The following is a 19,246-nucleotide window of genomic DNA, read 5'->3' on the forward strand; positions in this document are numbered from 1 at the left end:
GAATAAAATAGAATAGAATTTGTATACTTAATCTTAATTCTAATCCTCAATCCTCAATCAGAATTTAAAATCTGAGTTCTGAAACTGAATTGCAATACTGAACTTAAATTTTTAATATGAATTCTGAGTCTGAATACTGAATCTGAATTCCGAATCTTCATTCTGAATCTGAATTCTTAATCTGAATCCTGAATCTAAAGTTTAAATTAAGAATATCAATTATGAATCGAAATCCTAAATCTAAACTTCAATTCGAATTCTGAGTCTGAATTATAAATCAAAACCTGAATCTGAATTGTAAATATAAATTCTGAGTCTGAATTTTGAATCTGAAAACAGAATCTGAGTTCTGAATCTGATTCTGCTGCCAGAATATTTAATCAGAGTTAATATCAATGATTCGGAATTATTTAGAATCCGAAATTTGAATCAGCATGCAAAATTTAAGAGCTATTTCTAAAAAAATCCAAACAAATACCTTAAGTCTGAATCAAATATTGAAACTTTTTTTTTCACAACAATAGAAAACCATTTTTAATTTAAAGCCTAGTCCACACTACACAGCAATTTTTTTTTTTGCAGGAAACCAGCAAAATTTTGCTGGTTTTTGTCCCGCTGACTTTCCAGCAAATTGTTTACTATTGTTTACTAGTAAAGCAGCCCTTGGGTGAGAACTGCTTTCATCGTATAGAATCTCACCATTCTGCGTGTATAGCCCTTTAACTTTACCCTTGTTAATCCAAGGTTCCTGGATGAAGGCAAGGTCCAGGTCTTCGGCGGCGAATCTTCTGAGTAGTGTGCACGAGGCTCCTACGGCATGGTGAAGATTCACCTGGACACATTTTAAGGTGTTTATTTTGGTAGCGCTTTGCCCGTGGATGTGGGGCAATGCACCGGCTTTTTGCCATTTGCACATGTTTGCTTATCCTTTTTCGGTTTGCTCCATGTGCTCGGTTTTTTCGGAGCCGTTCTATCGGTCTTCGGTTTTGAGTTAACAGGTTTATTGGAGGTTAAAATGCCCCCAACGCTGCTCATCCCGCTCGGTCCTGGTTTCTGTTGATTAAGTTCCAAAATACGGCCCTTATACAACTTACCAGTTCCTTCTGGTGAGCAATCGGCTTTGGATCCACTGTGGCTCTCCTCGTTGTTCTCGTTAGTCCCGGGGTCTTGTCCCTGGTCCATAGGTTGGCCCTGGTTCATAGACTCCAGTTCATTGAGATCTGATGAGGATGAATTGGATTATTTAGCTATATTTAGCATTCGGATCATGAAAAGTTGGGTAAACTACTTGTTTGTTCTGTGTTTTTGATAAAATCGGATCTCATGTGTTAAAACATAAATTACACACAATAATTATTGGAAGATGCCTTACTAATAGTATCATGAACTTTTTTTCAAAATTTTGGACGGTTCGAGCCATAAAGTAACGTATTCAACCAAGAAAACACAATTTTTTTTAAATTTCCTGAGAAATCAACGGGAAAATCTAGCGTCCACATTTACCCCATATAGCGGGGTAAGTGAAGACACCAGCAGTCCATAACAATTTACGTGATAACTTTTCTCGCTTTGCTTCTATCGAGCTCATCTCTTCAGCGTTTATAAACAACATGTTCTTCATAACATTGAACGTAATTTCATCGAAATTGCTCAACTGCCGATTTTTTAATGATTTTTGAAAGTTAAACTATACGAAAACCCGTTTACACTTACCCCGGTGTACCTTATAGAAATTTCACAGAAATGTATGGAATTTTTTTAAAATATGAGTTTTCTTGCAAAACTACTGATTTTAAAATTCTGCTAAAAATATAAAAATGTTCACCAAAGTATCTTCAATGCATTAAGCGCTTATGCGAATGGAAAACATATTGTTTACGAGAATTTTCTATTGAGTTAAAAAATAGCATTTTTCTAAAATCCTTACAGCTGATTTTTTAAAAGTTTTGTTGGATCTAAAATAAAGTAGCATTCATTACAATTTGTAACAAGTCATTTTTAGCATGTTTTTACAACTACATTTGAAAAAATGCTTTCCGAAATTCGAATATTTTGCTGAAATACTGCTAAATTGCCAAAGAAAAACTGTCTCGTAGTCGGAATATTGAACGCTTTTGATCATAAATTTTACTAATTGCTACACAAGTTATTTCAAAGTATGCGACTGATTACTTATTTGAGCAATTGGACCCCTCAATTTTCCAAAAATTGAAATTTTGTTTTAAATCCCATACATATCATCCGAAATTTCATAACTATTTTTGACCCCGCGTTTACACGGCTCTGGCGATTGAGGTTAAGCGCAATGTTATACCTAATGATCTACCTATCTTGGTCCCATATGTCTATTTTTACAGTATTCTTTCAAATCGCTTCTCTAAATTACGTTAATTTAAAAAATATTTATACAATGTATGCGAAAAAAATAAGCATTCATTGAAATTAGGAAAGTAAAACTACTATTTTTTACAGTAAAGTAAAAAATAACTTTATCGGCCTAGCGATGAAAAGTGATGTCCTTTTTAGTAGGGACATCTACAGATTATGAAATTTTTATATAGGTGGATAGAAGGTAAGATGAAATGAGAGATGTTGAAAATGAGCGGGTAGAATTTATTTAGAAGCATATCATCACGTATCAAATTTATGTTCCTCACGGGCCTACTACTATGAGGCGGTAGGTACAGATAGAGTTGCATCTACCACCACACATTAGTAGGCCAAGCGTGGTCCGCCCCACAAGGGAAACCTTGTAGTGCGGACGAACAAAAAGATGATATGTGATCGCTCAGATATACATCCTTTAACTCAGAAACGCATCTATCGATGTATAGTCTTCTCAGTTTGTTATCTTCGCATTTGTTACATCCGGGGTTTGGATGCGAAACGGTACGGTCGATAATCTGATAGTGACCTATCACCGATTCTATGATGTCCTGTTTTTTTATTTCTTTTTGGCCAAAGTTATTATTATTTTAATCACCGTAATTTATGTTCGAAGATTTAGATTTTTTTTTGTCCCCGTAAGTTCGAATTCGTTTTTTTTTCGATAAATTTGCAAGAAAGTGTTTGATCTGGCAAGGTATTTGCAGCTGCATACGGAAAACCCCGGTTCTTGTGAAAAACAAGACCATGGACTCCGAAATGTACAAGGAGGAGTGCCTGAAAAACGTTTTTTTCCGTACATTAGATCTCACAAAGGACCAGTAAAGTTTTCGCCAGATTTGGCAAGCTGCCACTACGGCAAGGAGGTACTACAGTGGAATCGGGCCAACGGGTGGATTTTGTCGAAAAGGACATCTATCCACCCAACTGCCCTCAATTCCGCCCTATCGAAAAATTTTGGGCAATTGTCAAGCAGAAGATGAAGAAGAATGGTAGGACGACTCGGGATGCAACAGAGATGAAGAGATTGTGGTACAAAATGGCCGCTGAGGTCAGCGAACAGGGTGTCCAATCAATGATGAGTGGTACTCGAAAAAAAGTTCGAAAATTCATCAAAACAACAGTGGAATAAATTTTTTTATTATTTTTCCTTTGAAGTGCAATAAAAACACTACATTTTAAGTACAAAACATTATTATTTCGTTTACGTTGCTCCGAGATAGACCCTTTTTAATGCGTCCAGATTTATTGTGTTCCATGCTTTAAGCAAATGATAAGCATAAATATGAATACGATAAGGGTTAATACGAAATCCAAGCAGAATAAAGAAAACTACCGTCAACTGGGGCAACATGCAACAATTTTCAAATTCAAAGGCTTCTAAAATCTTAATGCTTACAGATAATCATACCTCTTGTACATCAAAAGTTTTAAGGTTGACGGGACACCAAACTGAAGTAGTCAGAAAAATTATTGGTTTAACCAGTTATTTTTAAATTTACAAAAACATGCGATTTTCACCCTACTAAGAAAAAGGGGTAAGTTGCAACAAACTCTGTAATTATCGAAAAACCAAATGAAAACGTTTGAAAATTTATAGTTTTTGATACATTTGCGATGTCATGACGCATAAAGCACCAATTGCAGTAGTTTTTAGTTATGTTCAAATTGAATTTTTCATTTTTCTTTCAATAATGTTTTTAAGAAAAGAGTGTTAATCTGCTGCATACATTCAGGGGTAAAAAATACTTTAAAATATTCTATTACCTCAAATCATGTAAATAAGTCTTAGGATGGATGAAATTTTAATGTTAACAAACGCAGAATGCAAAACAATCATATCCCAGCATATGGAAACGCGATTTATGAGATTTAGTTCTGATTTGCATTTTGTAGCATTTTGCCCCAGACGGCTTACTGAATTATAAAACAATTTATTTAAAAAAAATTGGAGATTGTACGAAAAATATTTATACATCAACAGTGTTGGTATAGGATAATGAAAGCACTATAAAGTTTGTAGATGATATCGTTAAGCCAATCCGTCATACTAGGTAAAGTTTTTTAAGGCATCGAAAAATGTAAAAATTTGTACATCTTTTGCTAAATTTTTGAAATTTTTTATGAGAATCAAAAACTTTAAAAAACTCTTTCTCGATGTTAAAAACTATGTTATCATCAATTTGTTATCATTCAATAATAACTTCATTACAGTATATTGAAATAAAAATTGAATGAGTGTTGTGGTATACAAATGTTGCATCTAACCCTGCTTTTGCATGATGCCCCGTTTGACGGTATTTATCTAAATTTTATATTTTTACAAAATTTCAAATGTAAAACTGCAATCAAATTTTATGACTGATCAGTCAGAACTTTAAACATGCTTCATGATCAGTGTTCGGCACAGAAGAGTTAATACACGGAAAAATTTAGTTATTCATAAAATGTGTTGAGAATATACGTTCATCATAACTAATCGATTGATGCTCAATATTTGTATACCCCCAATTCAATTTTGAGTAGTTTTGGGTGGACAATATACAAATGAAAACTAAATCTCGATTATTCATGCTCTGAATAAAAAGTTTGCTGTTGTTGGAATTTTATTTGAAGGGGTGTCAGAGCGGAAAAAACAAAAAGTTTTGAAACTTTTTGGTGGTATATCGCGGACGTTGTAAGGTGCGAACCAGTTCCGACGAAGCTCTAAGCAAGAAAAGGTACGGAAAGGTAAGGCGCAGAATATCCGCGTCGGTATGGAACGGAAGAACCTGACAAACGAGTTCGATCTGACCGGGGAAATTCTCGGAATTGTAACTTGACAGCTGCTACACTCAGTGGGTGGGGAACATGGGAAAAGAAATTATGATGGAACTCAGGATCGTATGCTTTTCAACCCAAGACACTTTCCTCCGGGGAACTCACAGAAGGGATATCCAAAAAGAACCAAGCTAGACAGGGACGTACCGGGTGGTACTTCGCATGCTATCAACCGGGTCAAAATCTTTAATAACATCAAAATAAAGCGGAGCTAGCACATCCCAACCTGGACCGTTCAAAAGTGAAGTTTTGGGGGCGGCTTTCAGCCAGTAACGTTACCGAGCAAATGGTGTAAGTGGATAAAAAATTCTCCTATAAAGAACAGACATCCTAATATGTTTTACATTATTTGGGGGGTGTTTATTCGCAAATTTGGTTCCCTCATGACGTCACATGGATATATATATATACTTGCGGTTCTAATATTTTTGGCCTTCCGCTGAACTTTGTTGTGTTGTACGGCTCATGTTGATTGAGTACTTGGAGACCAGGGTTGGACGGCTGATTGTTACGGCACCGCCCAGGGTATCACAGGCTCTTTACCGGCGTCCCGGAAGAGCCCACGATGCTTTCCAAGATGTCACCGGCGAAGTTAGGGTTTTCGCCACGAGGGGACGTGCTTCTTGGTAGGCTCGATGGTCCGTCGGATTTTGGCTTTCCGACCGCTTCTTTCCTGCCCGCTTTGGTGTCAGCTGCGTCGTGCTGTTGAGCAAATTTGGGGGAAACACAAAAAAGGCCCTCTTGGACCTGCCAAAAGGGTTATAGCATATATCTGTGACGTCTTTTAGTTTACACGTGGTTTACAATTTCTATGTTTGTTTGTTTCTCGTTTTACAATTTACCTTTTTAATGTTGTGTTCCGTCGACTTCGGTTTCACACTGAATGTGGTTTTTTGTGTTTTTAACCACTTTTTTAATCTATTTAATATATACATTAAATAAGTTTTACAATTTTTAACAACAATAACTTCTACTAACCGTACTACTTTTAACATTTAGTTTATAAGATTTTAACTAGTTTTTTTTTTTTTTTAACCGATGTAAGCCACTTTTACTTGGCTACTTTATATCTGTAAATATGAAAAATACTTTTAAAACATTTACACCACAATTTTCACAATTCGAACGAACTTATGACGACGCGCACTTCCGTTCTCTGAAACGGTCACAGGCAGAAAGAACTAGCCCCGTATGTGCAAAAATCTACGTTACATTTGACCGACACACATACGAAGGAGAATGTAATTTTTACGCGGGTGTGTTCGCTCTCCGGGTGATCACACTTCCCCGGCATGTACCCTGCCTAAACCCGACGCCCATGGATATCCCTCAGAGAAAAGTGCCTGCATTTAGGCGTTTAGGAAAGAGGAGTTGGATCTACTGTGGTATTACTCTCAACGGAGTACAGGAGTGGTAGGATTTTGTGGCGAAGTCACAAATAGTTAGATTGTACCAAACGGTTACATTACCCCATCGTCCCTTTTCAAAATGAATTCATTCATTTTGCCCAAGAGAGATGAATGTAAAAGTTTCGAATACCTTTAATTTATTTTGATTGATCAAAATAAGTTATCAACCTTTTGAACCTTCCAAACTCACAATCCGCATAATTTACAGTCACCTGGTGACAGAAACAGCTAGTGGTTTTGGTTCAGTGTCTTTCGCTGTTGTAGCGATCATTAATGACGGCACTCACGGCAAACGTCAAATGCGATGAAATCAAATGTTCATGAACAGGAATACAAGAAGAAGTAAATCATAATAAACGAGTTGGGTCGACCCGAAAGTAAACAAGTTACCTACAAGTTGCTGTTTGGATTCTCAGGTAAGTCCTTATTTTCACAGTATAAATCCTCCTAAGCGCTAATTGTGCAGATTTTAGTTTAATTTTTAAGTTTTCGTTTCTTTCTACGGTTCTAGCTAAAACTGCGGGGAAGAAATATCCGGAATAGTGGAATACTATCGAAATATCAGCAGGTAAGTTTTGATTATTTTTGTTTTTGTGTGCTCTATAACACATCCGAAATTTATCTACAATTCGGATTAAACATGTTTCCTCGTTGTTCCAGCTCTTCACATCAACCTCGGTGGGGACGGAAGGAAACAAACGGAGGAGATTTTTGGTGAGTTTTATGTATCGTTTGAAATAAGAAAAGCTACACATGAATTTGTGTTTTCTTTTTATTTCTTTCTTTTAGGTACCGGTGTCTCAAGAATGCAGCAAAAAGGATCTCGATTGCCTCGATGCCTCTGCCATCTTTTCCGGATTTATGGTTGGTCCAGGACCTGTGAGGTACCAAGGACAAGGTTTGGAATGGTCAAATAATCAAAGTACTGCACCTATCAAAGCAGAAGCTTTTAGACGATACTTGATTTTTTTTTTGTCTTTTTAGGATCAGTGATTGAAAATAAATTTACTTATTTGGATTGCCTGAGTTCGTTTGTGGTCTATCCGAAATTCCTACAGTAGTTGTATCGAAACGGTATTCCCCTTCGAGTTTGATGATTGAGAAAATCCTTGGGAAAAATAATTGGGATTATGACCAATGTTCGTGGTTAGCTGCAAAAAATTACGTTAATCCCACAGATCGTGATACAAGTGTTTATTTTAGAGTTTAGCTTTTCTACCATTGTTGGCTGCGAGGGCACAAATAGGTTTAATGACCGTTCTTGATGTGTATAGGGAATCATAAAACTCTGATTAAGAACGTTAATAGCTTTTTCGACTGTAGAGAATCGTCGGTCTCAATTTACTGAGAACAGTTGACCATTACATTTCCGAAATTTCTGAAAAAAAAACTTTAAATTCTCTTGCCATTTCTTAAGAAATCCGCAAATACTCCTCAAGGGATTCACTCAATTGCTTCAAAAGTCAAAACCACTTAAAAGGTAACTCAGAAATCGGATTTAAGATAGTTTCTATTCCACCGCTCGAAAAATCCAGTTTGTTCGACAAAAAGAGGATCATAAATTTTCTCAAAACTCTTGTAATATTTCAAATTTTCAATCTTGACCGTTACGCATCTGAGTACAATCAGTGGGTCTATCTAAATGAACAATTCGAATTAGTTTTTCACTCCTTTAAACAAGACATCTCAATGAGCTCTGCCTGTTTCTAACTATAGCAATTAATTTGCTTCTGAGCAGTTCAAATGGACCTATTAGATGGGGTTAGTGAATTGATAACATACTCATAACGAGTTCTATACCTGGTTGTAAGTTTGTAAAGGGATTTTGAAATTTTCGAGAACTACTTGCCCTTCCAAGTAGTTGCACGCGAATTGTTCGCATCTTAGGTGCAGTTTCTCATCTTTTCCTACACCATACGCGAAGTATAGAATTGCGAGCTCTTTTTCCGCGAATAGCTAAGTGGTTCGAAAACACACCATGAAAAGTATTCATACTTAAATTGTTTCCTATGAACGATTTCTCTGAATTTATGTATAATCTTTTCCGTTTTTGTACTACTTTGAGATGATGCTTTAAAGTAATTTGAAACGAAGGTTTTAAAGATACTTGAATGGTTCTTCTTCTGGATTCGTTTCTAAATCTATTTCGTAGTGTTTGTTCAGCTACAAAATTTTCATAAATATGTTGAACTTCTGAATCCATCGTTTTAAACGCAGGCTCTAAAAAAAAGAAAAAGGTGTGAATATATGTAAATTATGTTGTAAATTTTGAAAACCATAATAAATTTTTACAAATGATTTTTAAGCATGTCGTCACTATCGACATAAATTAAATATAAGGCACTATTTACAATGAACTAATTTTTAACACACTATATACAAAAATTTTGATTGTTGTCCACCAAATCGTTCAAAGGACGATTCAGGTTAAATCAGGAACTGATTTTCGTCCCTCTCCGGGGGATGGGAAAATGTAACAGGTTGATCATTATTTTATGTGGGCGCCAGAATGTAACTTGACAGCTGCTACACTCAGTGGGTGGGGAACATGGGAAAAGAAATTATGATGGAACTCAGGATCGTATGCTTTTCAACCCAAGACACTTTCCTCCGGGGAACTCACAGAAGGGATATCCAAAAAGAACCAAGCTAGACAGGGACGTACCGGGTGGTACTTCGCATGCTATCAACCGGGTCAAAATCTTTAATAACATCAAAATAAAGCGGAGCTAGCACATCCCAACCTGGACCGTTCAAAAGTGAAGTTTTGGGGGCGGCTTTCAGCCAGTAACGTTACCGAGCAAATGGTGTAAGTGGATAAAAAATTCTCCTATAAAGAACAGACATCCTAATATGTTTTACATTATTTGGGGGGTGTTTATTCGCAAATTTGGTTCCCTCATGACGTCACATGGATATATATATATACTTGCGGTTCTAATATTTTTGGCCTTCCGCTGAACTTTGTTGTGTTGTACGGCTCATGTTGATTGAGTACTTGGAGACCAGGGTTGGACGGCTGATTGTTACGGCACCGCCCAGGGTATCACAGGCTCTTTACCGGCGTCCCGGAAGAGCCCACGATGCTTTCCAAGATGTCACCGGCGAAGTTAGGGTTTTCGCCACGAGGGGACGTGCTTCTTGGTAGGCTCGATGGTCCGTCGGATTTTGGCTTTCCGACCGCTTCTTTCCTGCCCGCTTTGGTGTCAGCTGCGTCGTGCTGTTGAGCAAATTTGGGGGAAACACAAAAAAGGCCCTCTTGGACCTGCCAAAAGGGTTATAGCATATATCTGTGACGTCTTTTAGTTTACACGTGGTTTACAATTTCTATGTTTGTTTGTTTCTCGTTTTACAATTTACCTTTTTAATGTTGTGTTCCGTCGACTTCGGTTTCACACTGAATGTGGTTTTTTGTGTTTTTAACCACTTTTTTAATCTATTTAATATATACATTAAATAAGTTTTACAATTTTTAACAACAATAACTTCTACTAACCGTACTACTTTTAACATTTAGTTTATAAGATTTTAACTAGTTTTTTTTTTTTTTTAACCGATGTAAGCCACTTTTACTTGGCTACTTTATATCTGTAAATATGAAAAATACTTTTAAAACATTTACACCACAATTTTCACAATTCGAACGAACTTATGACGACGCGCACTTCCGTTCTCTGAAACGGTCACAGGCAGAAAGAACTAGCCCCGTATGTGCAAAAATCTACGTTACATTTGACCGACACACATACGAAGGAGAATGTAATTTTTACGCGGGTGTGTTCGCTCTCCGGGTGATCACACTTCCCCGGCATGTACCCTGCCTAAACCCGACGCCCATGGATATCCCTCAGAGAAAAGTGCCTGCATTTAGGCGTTTAGGAAAGAGGAGTTGGATCTACTGTGGTATTACTCTCAACGGAGTACAGGAGTGGTAGGATTTTGTGGCGAAGTCACAAATAGTTAGATTGTACCAAACGGTTACAGAATCAATCCGTACATTGCCACCCTGTGGATCTTTCGGCGGATGTGGATCAAACGGCATGAGTAAGTCCATTGTATCTTTTTTTTTCTTTGATGTAAGATTTCGAGCTTATAAAATTTTTCTTATTAGATGAACTATCAACTTCATTTATTTCCAGGAAAATGCAAAAAAAAAAAATAAAAAACGGCAAGTGAACCAGAAATTGTACTGTGCCTGTATCACCGGTGTTGGATTCTGGAAACGCTCCGACGGACCCAAGAAACTATAAGTCGATTTCTTCTCACGGCATTTACTGTAAGCCAATTGGTTAGCATATTGAAAACACGGTGTCATGAAATTGTTTGTTTCAGGTCATTTTCGGATAATCAACGATAGGTTGCAAAACAAACTGTTCCCAAAGTTCAGCTGAACTTATAAACCGATACCGATACGATTCAGAACAGCATTTCCAGCTACTCATCGTGCCACTACCGAAGGAAGCTGCTTCGGTGCTTGATTTCCAACATTCAATCGGCGGCTTCATATTCATTCATTCAACACTTCGCGTATACTGCATTCCCATACAAACATGTAAGTATTATAAGCACACAAGTCCCTGAGATCCGATAATGCATCCCGGAATAGTTCCCATAATAATATATGTCATGTTATTGTGCATGAATCCTTTTAAATTGAACTGAAATGGTTTCTGATTAGTAAATTTAGTTTTTCCTCGTTATTTCAAGATTGATTTAACAGCCTGATTTTGCTTATGTTTTCATTTCATCAACAGCTAAACTTCATACTGCAAGCTTGACGGAAGAGTCTTTTAATTCTGGTCATCTCATCGGAACTTTTTTAAAAGGTATATCACAAAAAACATTATTCTATATTTTTTATTTTCAATCATGAAAAACAAAAGATTCGAATCTGACAAAGGTTTCCTCTAGATCTTCAAATTTAATTCGAACTCGAAATGAAAAGTAGCGCTGAAATCAATTTCGAAATGTCATATTATAAAAATACTAGTTTTTCTATGTAAATAATTTTTCACTTGGTAAAATAATTATTTAAGATTAATTTCTCTATTACAGATCCTCGATTCCCCCTGGGCCCCCTCTAGGTTAGGCAACATGTTGATGTGGTCCGTACCGGATGTTCAAACGAATGTCTTATATACCAGTTGAACCTTGAACCATGTTTGGTGTTACGTTTGTTGCGGATCTAAATGAGAAAGAACATTCCGGCATTAGAATTACCGGTATTAAGTGTATTTGACAATAAATATTTTATAGCTACGGAAAAAAGTATAATTTTTATGATTTTTTTTGAGAAATTTTCATCAACGTTTACTTTCCTGAAGAAATCTTGAAAATGCATGGGCATCCCTACGTCAAAATACACAGAATTCACTAACTGGTTGGAAGCTTTCCAATGTATAAAAGCTCTTTAGACACGCTCTGCCTAAAGCGCTCAAACTTAAAAGTGCGTGGAGACACTTTTCTGGAAACTGTATGGAATTTTATACAGATTAGAGTAACTTTGGTTACCGTGTACGCTAATTGCTTGGAAGTCCGCTGACTTTTTGTTTTACGAAGAGAAAATGATACGCTTCTTACGAAAAACCAAATTGTTCGGAGAGATATAAGATAAAAGAAATCAACAACAAGAAACAGATCTACAACACTTGCAACACTAGACGCACTACACAGACATAGCTCAGGAAAGGGGATGAATAACGTCCAGGCGTTAAAATCCCAGGAAAAAAAAAAAAAAAAAAAAAAAAAGCTGACTTTTTGTTAGCGGCTTAATTTTGCCGCTAATTTTTTGTTGAGGTAGCGAATCCCGAAGTTTCACTATTTACTGGTTTCGCTAGACCCATTTCAGTTCCGGTGAAAATGATCGTGAAAAATCTTTCACTTTCACTTTCTTTACCGTGCCCATGTCAATCGCTATTCAATTGCTTTTCCTTCAAACTTTTTATTTATATAAACCACGTACCTACTTTTCGATTCGAAAATCGTCGAATGTTCACCACACAATAACTCAATATCGCGACGAAACTAAATAAGTTTTGTATCATGATGGATTCTATTGAAAATGGTTGAAGATAAAAATAAAACTGGTCTCTTGTTAAAAACTTCCTAGAACTGTTTTTATTTCGATTCCCCTGCCATGATGAAATATCCGCGATGTAAACCGCGGGCATCAAAATAAAAACAGTTTTAGAAGGTTGCAAAGAACGTGTCCGGCTGGAATATAATCATTCAACTACAGTTGCGTTCAAAAAAGAATGAAATCGCGTGAAGCTGCGCACCCACTTACAACTTTGACAAGCTGCCATTTCGCTCTCGGTTTATATTTTTTCACGAAAATTTCACACAATCTAGTTCAACTATCCAACTAACTCTCCACAAAATTTGCAGTCATTACAATGACGAGAAACAAAGATACAGCTTTTCCAGTAAAAAAGGGAAATTTTGAATTGCTTCATTAAACTTGCAGTATCTTTGACAATTTTCAACGAAAAATCTTGAAATTTGGTCCAAAGATGTAAAAATGTTTGATCTAATACCAGGCCAAATTTCGTCAAAATCGATGGATGTGATCAAAAATGGTGCCGGATTTAAAATGACGTTCATTATCGCCCAGCAGACGATTTCATTCTTTTTTGAACGGATGTTTGTATGGAAAACATCGTAATCCATGTATTCTTGGTTTTTTCTTGCACAAAACCAAAAGTTATCACGAAGAATGTTGTAAATTACTTAAAACTTCATGCATACTTTGTTTCGAAAGAGAAAATGTTTCAACAGGGTTTAAAATAAGAAAAACAGAGTTTTAGAAATGACCTGCTAATTATACCGATAAACAAATTTGTTCCACAATTAAAGCGAATATTCTATTCGCTCTTTTGTTTCAATACCAGATTACCAGCTCTGTTGGAACAATTTCTATTTCTAAACAGAGCAAGGATGAAGTTCTTATCAATTTACAACATTCTTTGTAATAAATGTTGGTTTCGTGCAAAAAAAAAAACCAAAAATACATAGATTACGATGTTTTCCATACAAACATCCGTCCAAAAAAGAATGAAATCGTCTGCTAGACGATAATGAACCTCATTTTAAATCCGGCACCATTTTTGATCACGTTCATCGATTTTGACGAAACTTGGCCTGGTATTAGATCAAACATTTTTACATCTTTGGACCAAATTTCAAGATTTTTCGTTGAAAATTGTCAAAGATACAGCAAGTTTAGTGAAGCAATTCCAAATTTGCCTTTTTTACGGGAAAAGCTGTAACTTTGTTTCTCGTCATTGTAAAGACTTCAAATTTTGTGTAGAGTTAGTTGGATAGTTGAACTAGATTGTGTGAAATTTTCGTGAAAAAATATAAACCGAGAGAGAAATGGCAGCTTGTCAAAGTTGGAAGTGGGTGCGCAGCTTCACACGATTTCATTCTTTTTTGAACGCAACTGTATCTCCCATCAATTCAACCATGATACACGCTAGCTGTGCCGTGTTTTTTAGTTATTGACAAAATAAGATTTTTTCACGTTTATTTTCGCTAGAACTTTATATGGGCCTTAATTTCTGAATATTTGTTTAAAACTCACGAATGATAATTGATAAAAGTTAATAAACTTTTCATTATACATCAAGCTTAGGAGACATTGCACAGTGGTCCAGGAATGAAATTTAGCGGGAAACGTGTTTCATTCGTAAAATTTTTCTTTCTTCCTGCGAGTTTCTTGCCAGAAAACTTGATTCTGTTTGTTTTTTGATTGCAATAAGGCTGGAACAAATATCAATTTCTTCTTTTGTCACCCCCCCCTTCGAAATTTCCAAAAACTCGAAGGGGGAAATAAATAAAGTTTGAAGTAATTTATGTAAATTCCAATAAAAAAATCCAATATCTTAAAGTTTACAAGACTAAAAATTAAATTTAAGAAGATTGGAGTTATTTCACCTTTTGTTTTCTTGATTTCATTGAATTATTCGATATAAAATTACTTGATTTATAGGTTTTGTGCAACAATATAATCTGAAATTTTGTTGCATACAAGCTTCCGTGCAATTTATTCCAATTTATTTGTTTTTCGCATTATTTTTTATTGTCCCCCCCCTCGCGATGTCCCAACTCCGAGTGACAAAAGAAGGATTTGAAATTTGTTCCGGCCTAAATAACTGGTCCTATTCTGGTTATTTATTATTTTTGACATCCCTATCCAGCGAGAAGCTTACGGAAGCATCGTTATCCTATCCGTTGTTTGGATGCATAAAAGCTTGATAAAAGCTCCAAGCATTATGTTCTGCTGCCCCGAAGAGCTTAATTTTCTAAGATAAAAATATTGCATGCAATAAAGCGACTTTCTTTTATAGCGCACAACTTCACCTGATGCAGGATGCAGTATTCAAGGGTCACGTCCGAATAGGGTGGTCCAAAAATAAGGGAATGTTCCGGAATCACAACCTTGGGACTGAAATCGTTGTTTGGCCTGCCAGAATGCCTGGCCGTTAGATGATACGAGTTACCATAAAAACGATACTGAAGGTATACCGTCAACTGGGGCATCATGCAACACTTTAAACTTAAATGGCTTCTGAAAACTTAATGCCAACAGAAAATCATACCGCTTGTACACGAAAAGTTTTCATCATCAAATTGACATAGTCAGAAATAGTATTGGTTTTCCCAGTTATTTTCAAATTTTCAAAAACATGCGATTTTCACCCTACTAAGAAAAGGGGGTAAGTTGCAAAAAATTTTGTTTTTACTGAAAAACCAAATAAAAATTTAAAGTTTTTGATATATTTGTGATGGCATAAGGTAAAAAGCATCAATTGCAGTAATTTTTGGTTTTGATCGAATTAAATTTTACATTTTTTCTGACAAAAATGTTTTAAAAGATAAAGGGGTGCAAATAATGTTTGGATGGATGAAATTTTGAATTTAACAAACGCGTGATGCAACGAAACATTCATATTCGGCATAGGGAAACGAGATTTAAAAGGTGAAACTTTGATTTGCATTTTGATGCATTTTAGCCCAGTCTGGTAACTGAACTATGCAAATAATTATTAAAAAAAAATTGTGATTGCCAGAAAAATATTTGAACACCAACAGTGTTGGTATAAGTTAATTAAATCAATATACAGTTTTTACGTGATATCATTAAGTCAATCCGTCATACTGGTTAAAGATTAATAACGTAATAAATTATTATTATTAATTACTAGCTGATCCCATACGAACTCCGTTTCGCTTTCAACTTGGAATATGTCATGAACAGTTTGTATGAAAGTCAATTGCCAAGCATTTTTCCAGATGCACTTCTGAATTCATTGTTAAGTAATAATTGCAAAAATATTGGATTATCACTTTGTCTGTAATCTGCTACTAAATTTGAAATCAGTAATCAATTGACCGTGTCAAAAAAACCACGTGTATAAATTTCGACTGAATCATTGCATGACAACTTAATTATTGCCAAAAAGCTAAACCCCATTTGGGGGCTCTTATATAATCTTTGATATCTGAAATCGATTTCCCTTCCCTTAAAAACTCCCGTGTGCAAATTTTTAAAGCAATCCATTGTAAAATAACGTCAATATTGCTAAAAACAGTGAAAAATGAATTTATATGGACGACCCCTTTCGTCGACCCCTGATAAAACATTTGACATCTGCAATCGATTGCCCGTCCCTGAAAACTACCGTGTACAAATTTTCATCTCAATCCGATGTATAATAACGACGATATTGCAAAAATATTGAAAGGTTTATATGGACGACCCCTTTTGCCGGCCCCTTACACTGAATTTAATACCTGAAATCCATTGCTCATCTCTCAAAACTCTCGTGTACCAATTTTCGTCTGAATCCGATGTATAATAACGACAATATCGCATCAACAGTGAATAGTTAATATGGACGACCCCTTTGGCCGACCCCTGATTTTAGTTTGGATAAGTGAAATCAGTTGTATGTCCCTAATAACTCTTATGTGCAAATTTTCATCCCAATCTGATGTATAAAAACGTCAATATCACTAAGATACTGAAAACTTAATATGGACGACCCCTTTTGCCGGCCCCTTACACTGAATTTTATACCTCAAATCGATTGCACGTCACTCAAAACTATCATGTACCAATTTTCATATGAATACGATGTATAATAACGCCAATATAGCAAAAACAGCGAACAGTTAATATGGACGACCCCTTTGGCTGACCCCTTACACAAAATTCGACACCTGAAATCAGTTTCTCGTCTTTCAAAACACTCATGTGCAATTTTTCAACACGATCCGACAAAAAGTAACGTCAATATCGCGAAAACAATATTTGTCTTCTATGGACGACCCCCTTCAGAAGGGGTCATCCGAAAATCTAAAAACATTTTTCATCATTCCTGGTCCTAATGAGCATCCATGCCAAATTTCAGCTCTCTAGCTCTTAAGACGGCTGAGTCTATAGAGGACAAACGAACAAACAAACAAACATACAGAAATTGCTTTTTATATATATAGATTATTTTTATTTATTGGAAAAATTAGGAACTCGGACCTATTTAAAAATACTGTGCTATTTTGAAGCAGTCAGTCAGTAAGCATCTCAAAGAGGTCTATTTTATGAAGAAGAAATGAGGAAAAAATGAGTTTCTGTATAGAAGAAGCTTAATGAAGAATTGCACGAGTATGGTATTGAACTGGAATGATATAAATATACCAAAAGATCATAAACGGTTAAAAATTTATTGTCTGAAAGTTTGAAAAGAATCGATCTACTTGGTTATTTTTTTTACAGTGTTTTAAATATGATGCAATTCGATCGATGTGGCCACCCTTTATATAACTAAACTGAATATAACCAAAAAATATTCTTAATCAAGTTTAATAATTTCCCCTTATTTGAAAATATAGGATATGCACTTTGATAATTTGAAGATTGCGTATGGGGAGGCGAATACCTTAAGCTTACGAATGGTTTAAAGAGAAGTTAAATAAAAACTTGAAATGGCTAAAGTGTGATGTGAGACACTTGAAAAAAAAAAAAATTAAAGTAGCTAAATAACCTAATCAAACTGCTAAATAATTGAATACAATAAACACCAACAAATCCGACGATTTTCCGACGTACGGAGTAAGATGATCCCTAAGTGGGTGTTCAGCGTTTGGTTGATCCTTCTTTTGCTAAAAAGTGGTCATTCCAGCTATGAAGGCTACTGGTTCTAATTGTCAGTGTGTCATCCTTTTCCATATTTTTATGAGGGTGATATGTGATATCATGCATCAAAATGTTTGCAAATGGTTTCAAGTATCTCAAATAAATTACATTTATTTACGTCTAGAATCCTTAAGCCTAGTTCTACTAACATAAATCATCGCGAATCATTCGCAAATAGAACGCGCACAGTTCATCCCGCAGTTAAACGGTCGCCATTTCAAACCATGACCACGACCTCGTGAGTTTCCTGCTCACTTGAGTCGAGGTGGCATCTTTCCTGAAAACAATTTATCAACTCTCTTCCGCTCAACGTTTTTTTTCTATTCTCTCTACTGTTTCGTGATTTAAATATTTTTCGGAGCAAGAAAGGCTCATTTTCAGAAAAATAAACAGTTTACTGACCGTTTTTTTTTTGTTAATATTATCCTTCGGTGGCGACTGTTTGACTGAATCGTTTTCTTCTAATACGGCGTAAACAAAAGAAAATGAAAAACTACCGCATCACGTTCTGGATGTGAATGATTCCTTACACACGTGGAGATATAAATATGACCTTATTTACGTAAAATTCTTGTCCTGTTTTTGATTTCGTTTCATTTTGATTTATCTCTCCTATTTTCGCTCCTAATTTTTGTTTTACCGGTAGGGCGGAAAATATTTACAATCGGGTTAAAAAATCATAAAATGAAATGATTGATATGCCGAAAATTGTGTCTGTGATAAGTTACATCTGAATATGGCGCAGTGGCATTTTCTGCTCTGATATATGACATCTTCCTGACTAGAACTAGACAGATGTCGTTGTAGTTTGTCTCCTTTGTAGCTCTGAGGCTCTGAGTAGTCATCTCCCCTCTGAATCCGATCATTCTACTACTAAACGAGGGGACTCGACTATTCAGAATGCCTTTAAACAAATATCAGTCCTGTTGTTGGCAGTTGAATCATGTTTTATCTTTTTAGTAATGACAATCTTTTCCTACCTGTTTGTTGTAACTAAAACTACGTCTAATCTAGAATAAAAAAAAACTAGAGGCGTCACTTTCGTCTCATGGTCGTTTCGAAGGTCGTTGACTATTCGCAATGTACTTGTTTCACTCGTCTCCTAAACTTTTAGAATAAGCTCCTACGTCGGTTTCCAAGATTGATCCATTCAACTGGAATCTCGGAACGTTCCTGCATTCGAGCGTTCCTGCATTCGGGGATTTTGGCCACCCGTTCACACCGGCGGCTCACGCTCCAATAAACGTAACCCTTGGGACAGCGGAACATGTTCGGTTGCAGAGCTCCATCGGAACGGCTCTCGGATGGTTGGCACCGCAAGAACGTCGAGCTGCATTTCTGATCGTCCAAAGCAAAGTGCCCCTCTGCTGGGCAGAGCGGCTTCGTAGAACGCACCTGCATCTGCGAAAATGTAAAACAGATTGTTTACTCACTG

At 36.1% G+C, this 19,246-nt stretch overlaps 1 protein-coding gene and 1 long non-coding RNA gene across 3 annotated transcripts in view; one reads left to right on the top strand and one right to left on the bottom strand.

Moving 5' to 3' along the window:
- Nucleotides 1–10,594: 10,594 nt before the first annotated feature.
- LOC129740449 (uncharacterized) lies at nt 10,595–11,724 on the top strand. Its single transcript, XR_008736243.1, has 5 exons — nt 10,595–10,658; nt 10,754–10,890; nt 10,947–11,166; nt 11,369–11,440; nt 11,670–11,724. It is a non-coding gene; the product is annotated as an uncharacterized LOC129740449 (long non-coding RNA).
- A 6,171-nt stretch (nt 11,725–17,895) lies between these two features.
- Nucleotides 17,896–19,246, bottom strand: part of LOC129740476 (probable serine/threonine-protein kinase DDB_G0282963) — a 491,691-nt gene continuing 490,340 nt past the window's right edge. For both annotated transcript variants that reach the window (XM_055732163.1, XM_055732162.1), the window contains one exon: nt 17,896–19,212. In XM_055732163.1, the coding sequence (XP_055588138.1) occupies nt 18,922–19,212 (291 nt within the window). In that variant the 3' untranslated portion in view covers nt 17,896–18,921. The remainder of the gene's footprint in view (nt 19,213–19,246) is intronic.

The sequence above is a fragment of the Uranotaenia lowii genome, chromosome 1, assembly GCF_029784155.1.
Source record: "Uranotaenia lowii strain MFRU-FL chromosome 1, ASM2978415v1, whole genome shotgun sequence".
Classification (NCBI taxonomy): Eukaryota; Metazoa; Arthropoda; class Insecta; order Diptera; family Culicidae; genus Uranotaenia; species Uranotaenia lowii.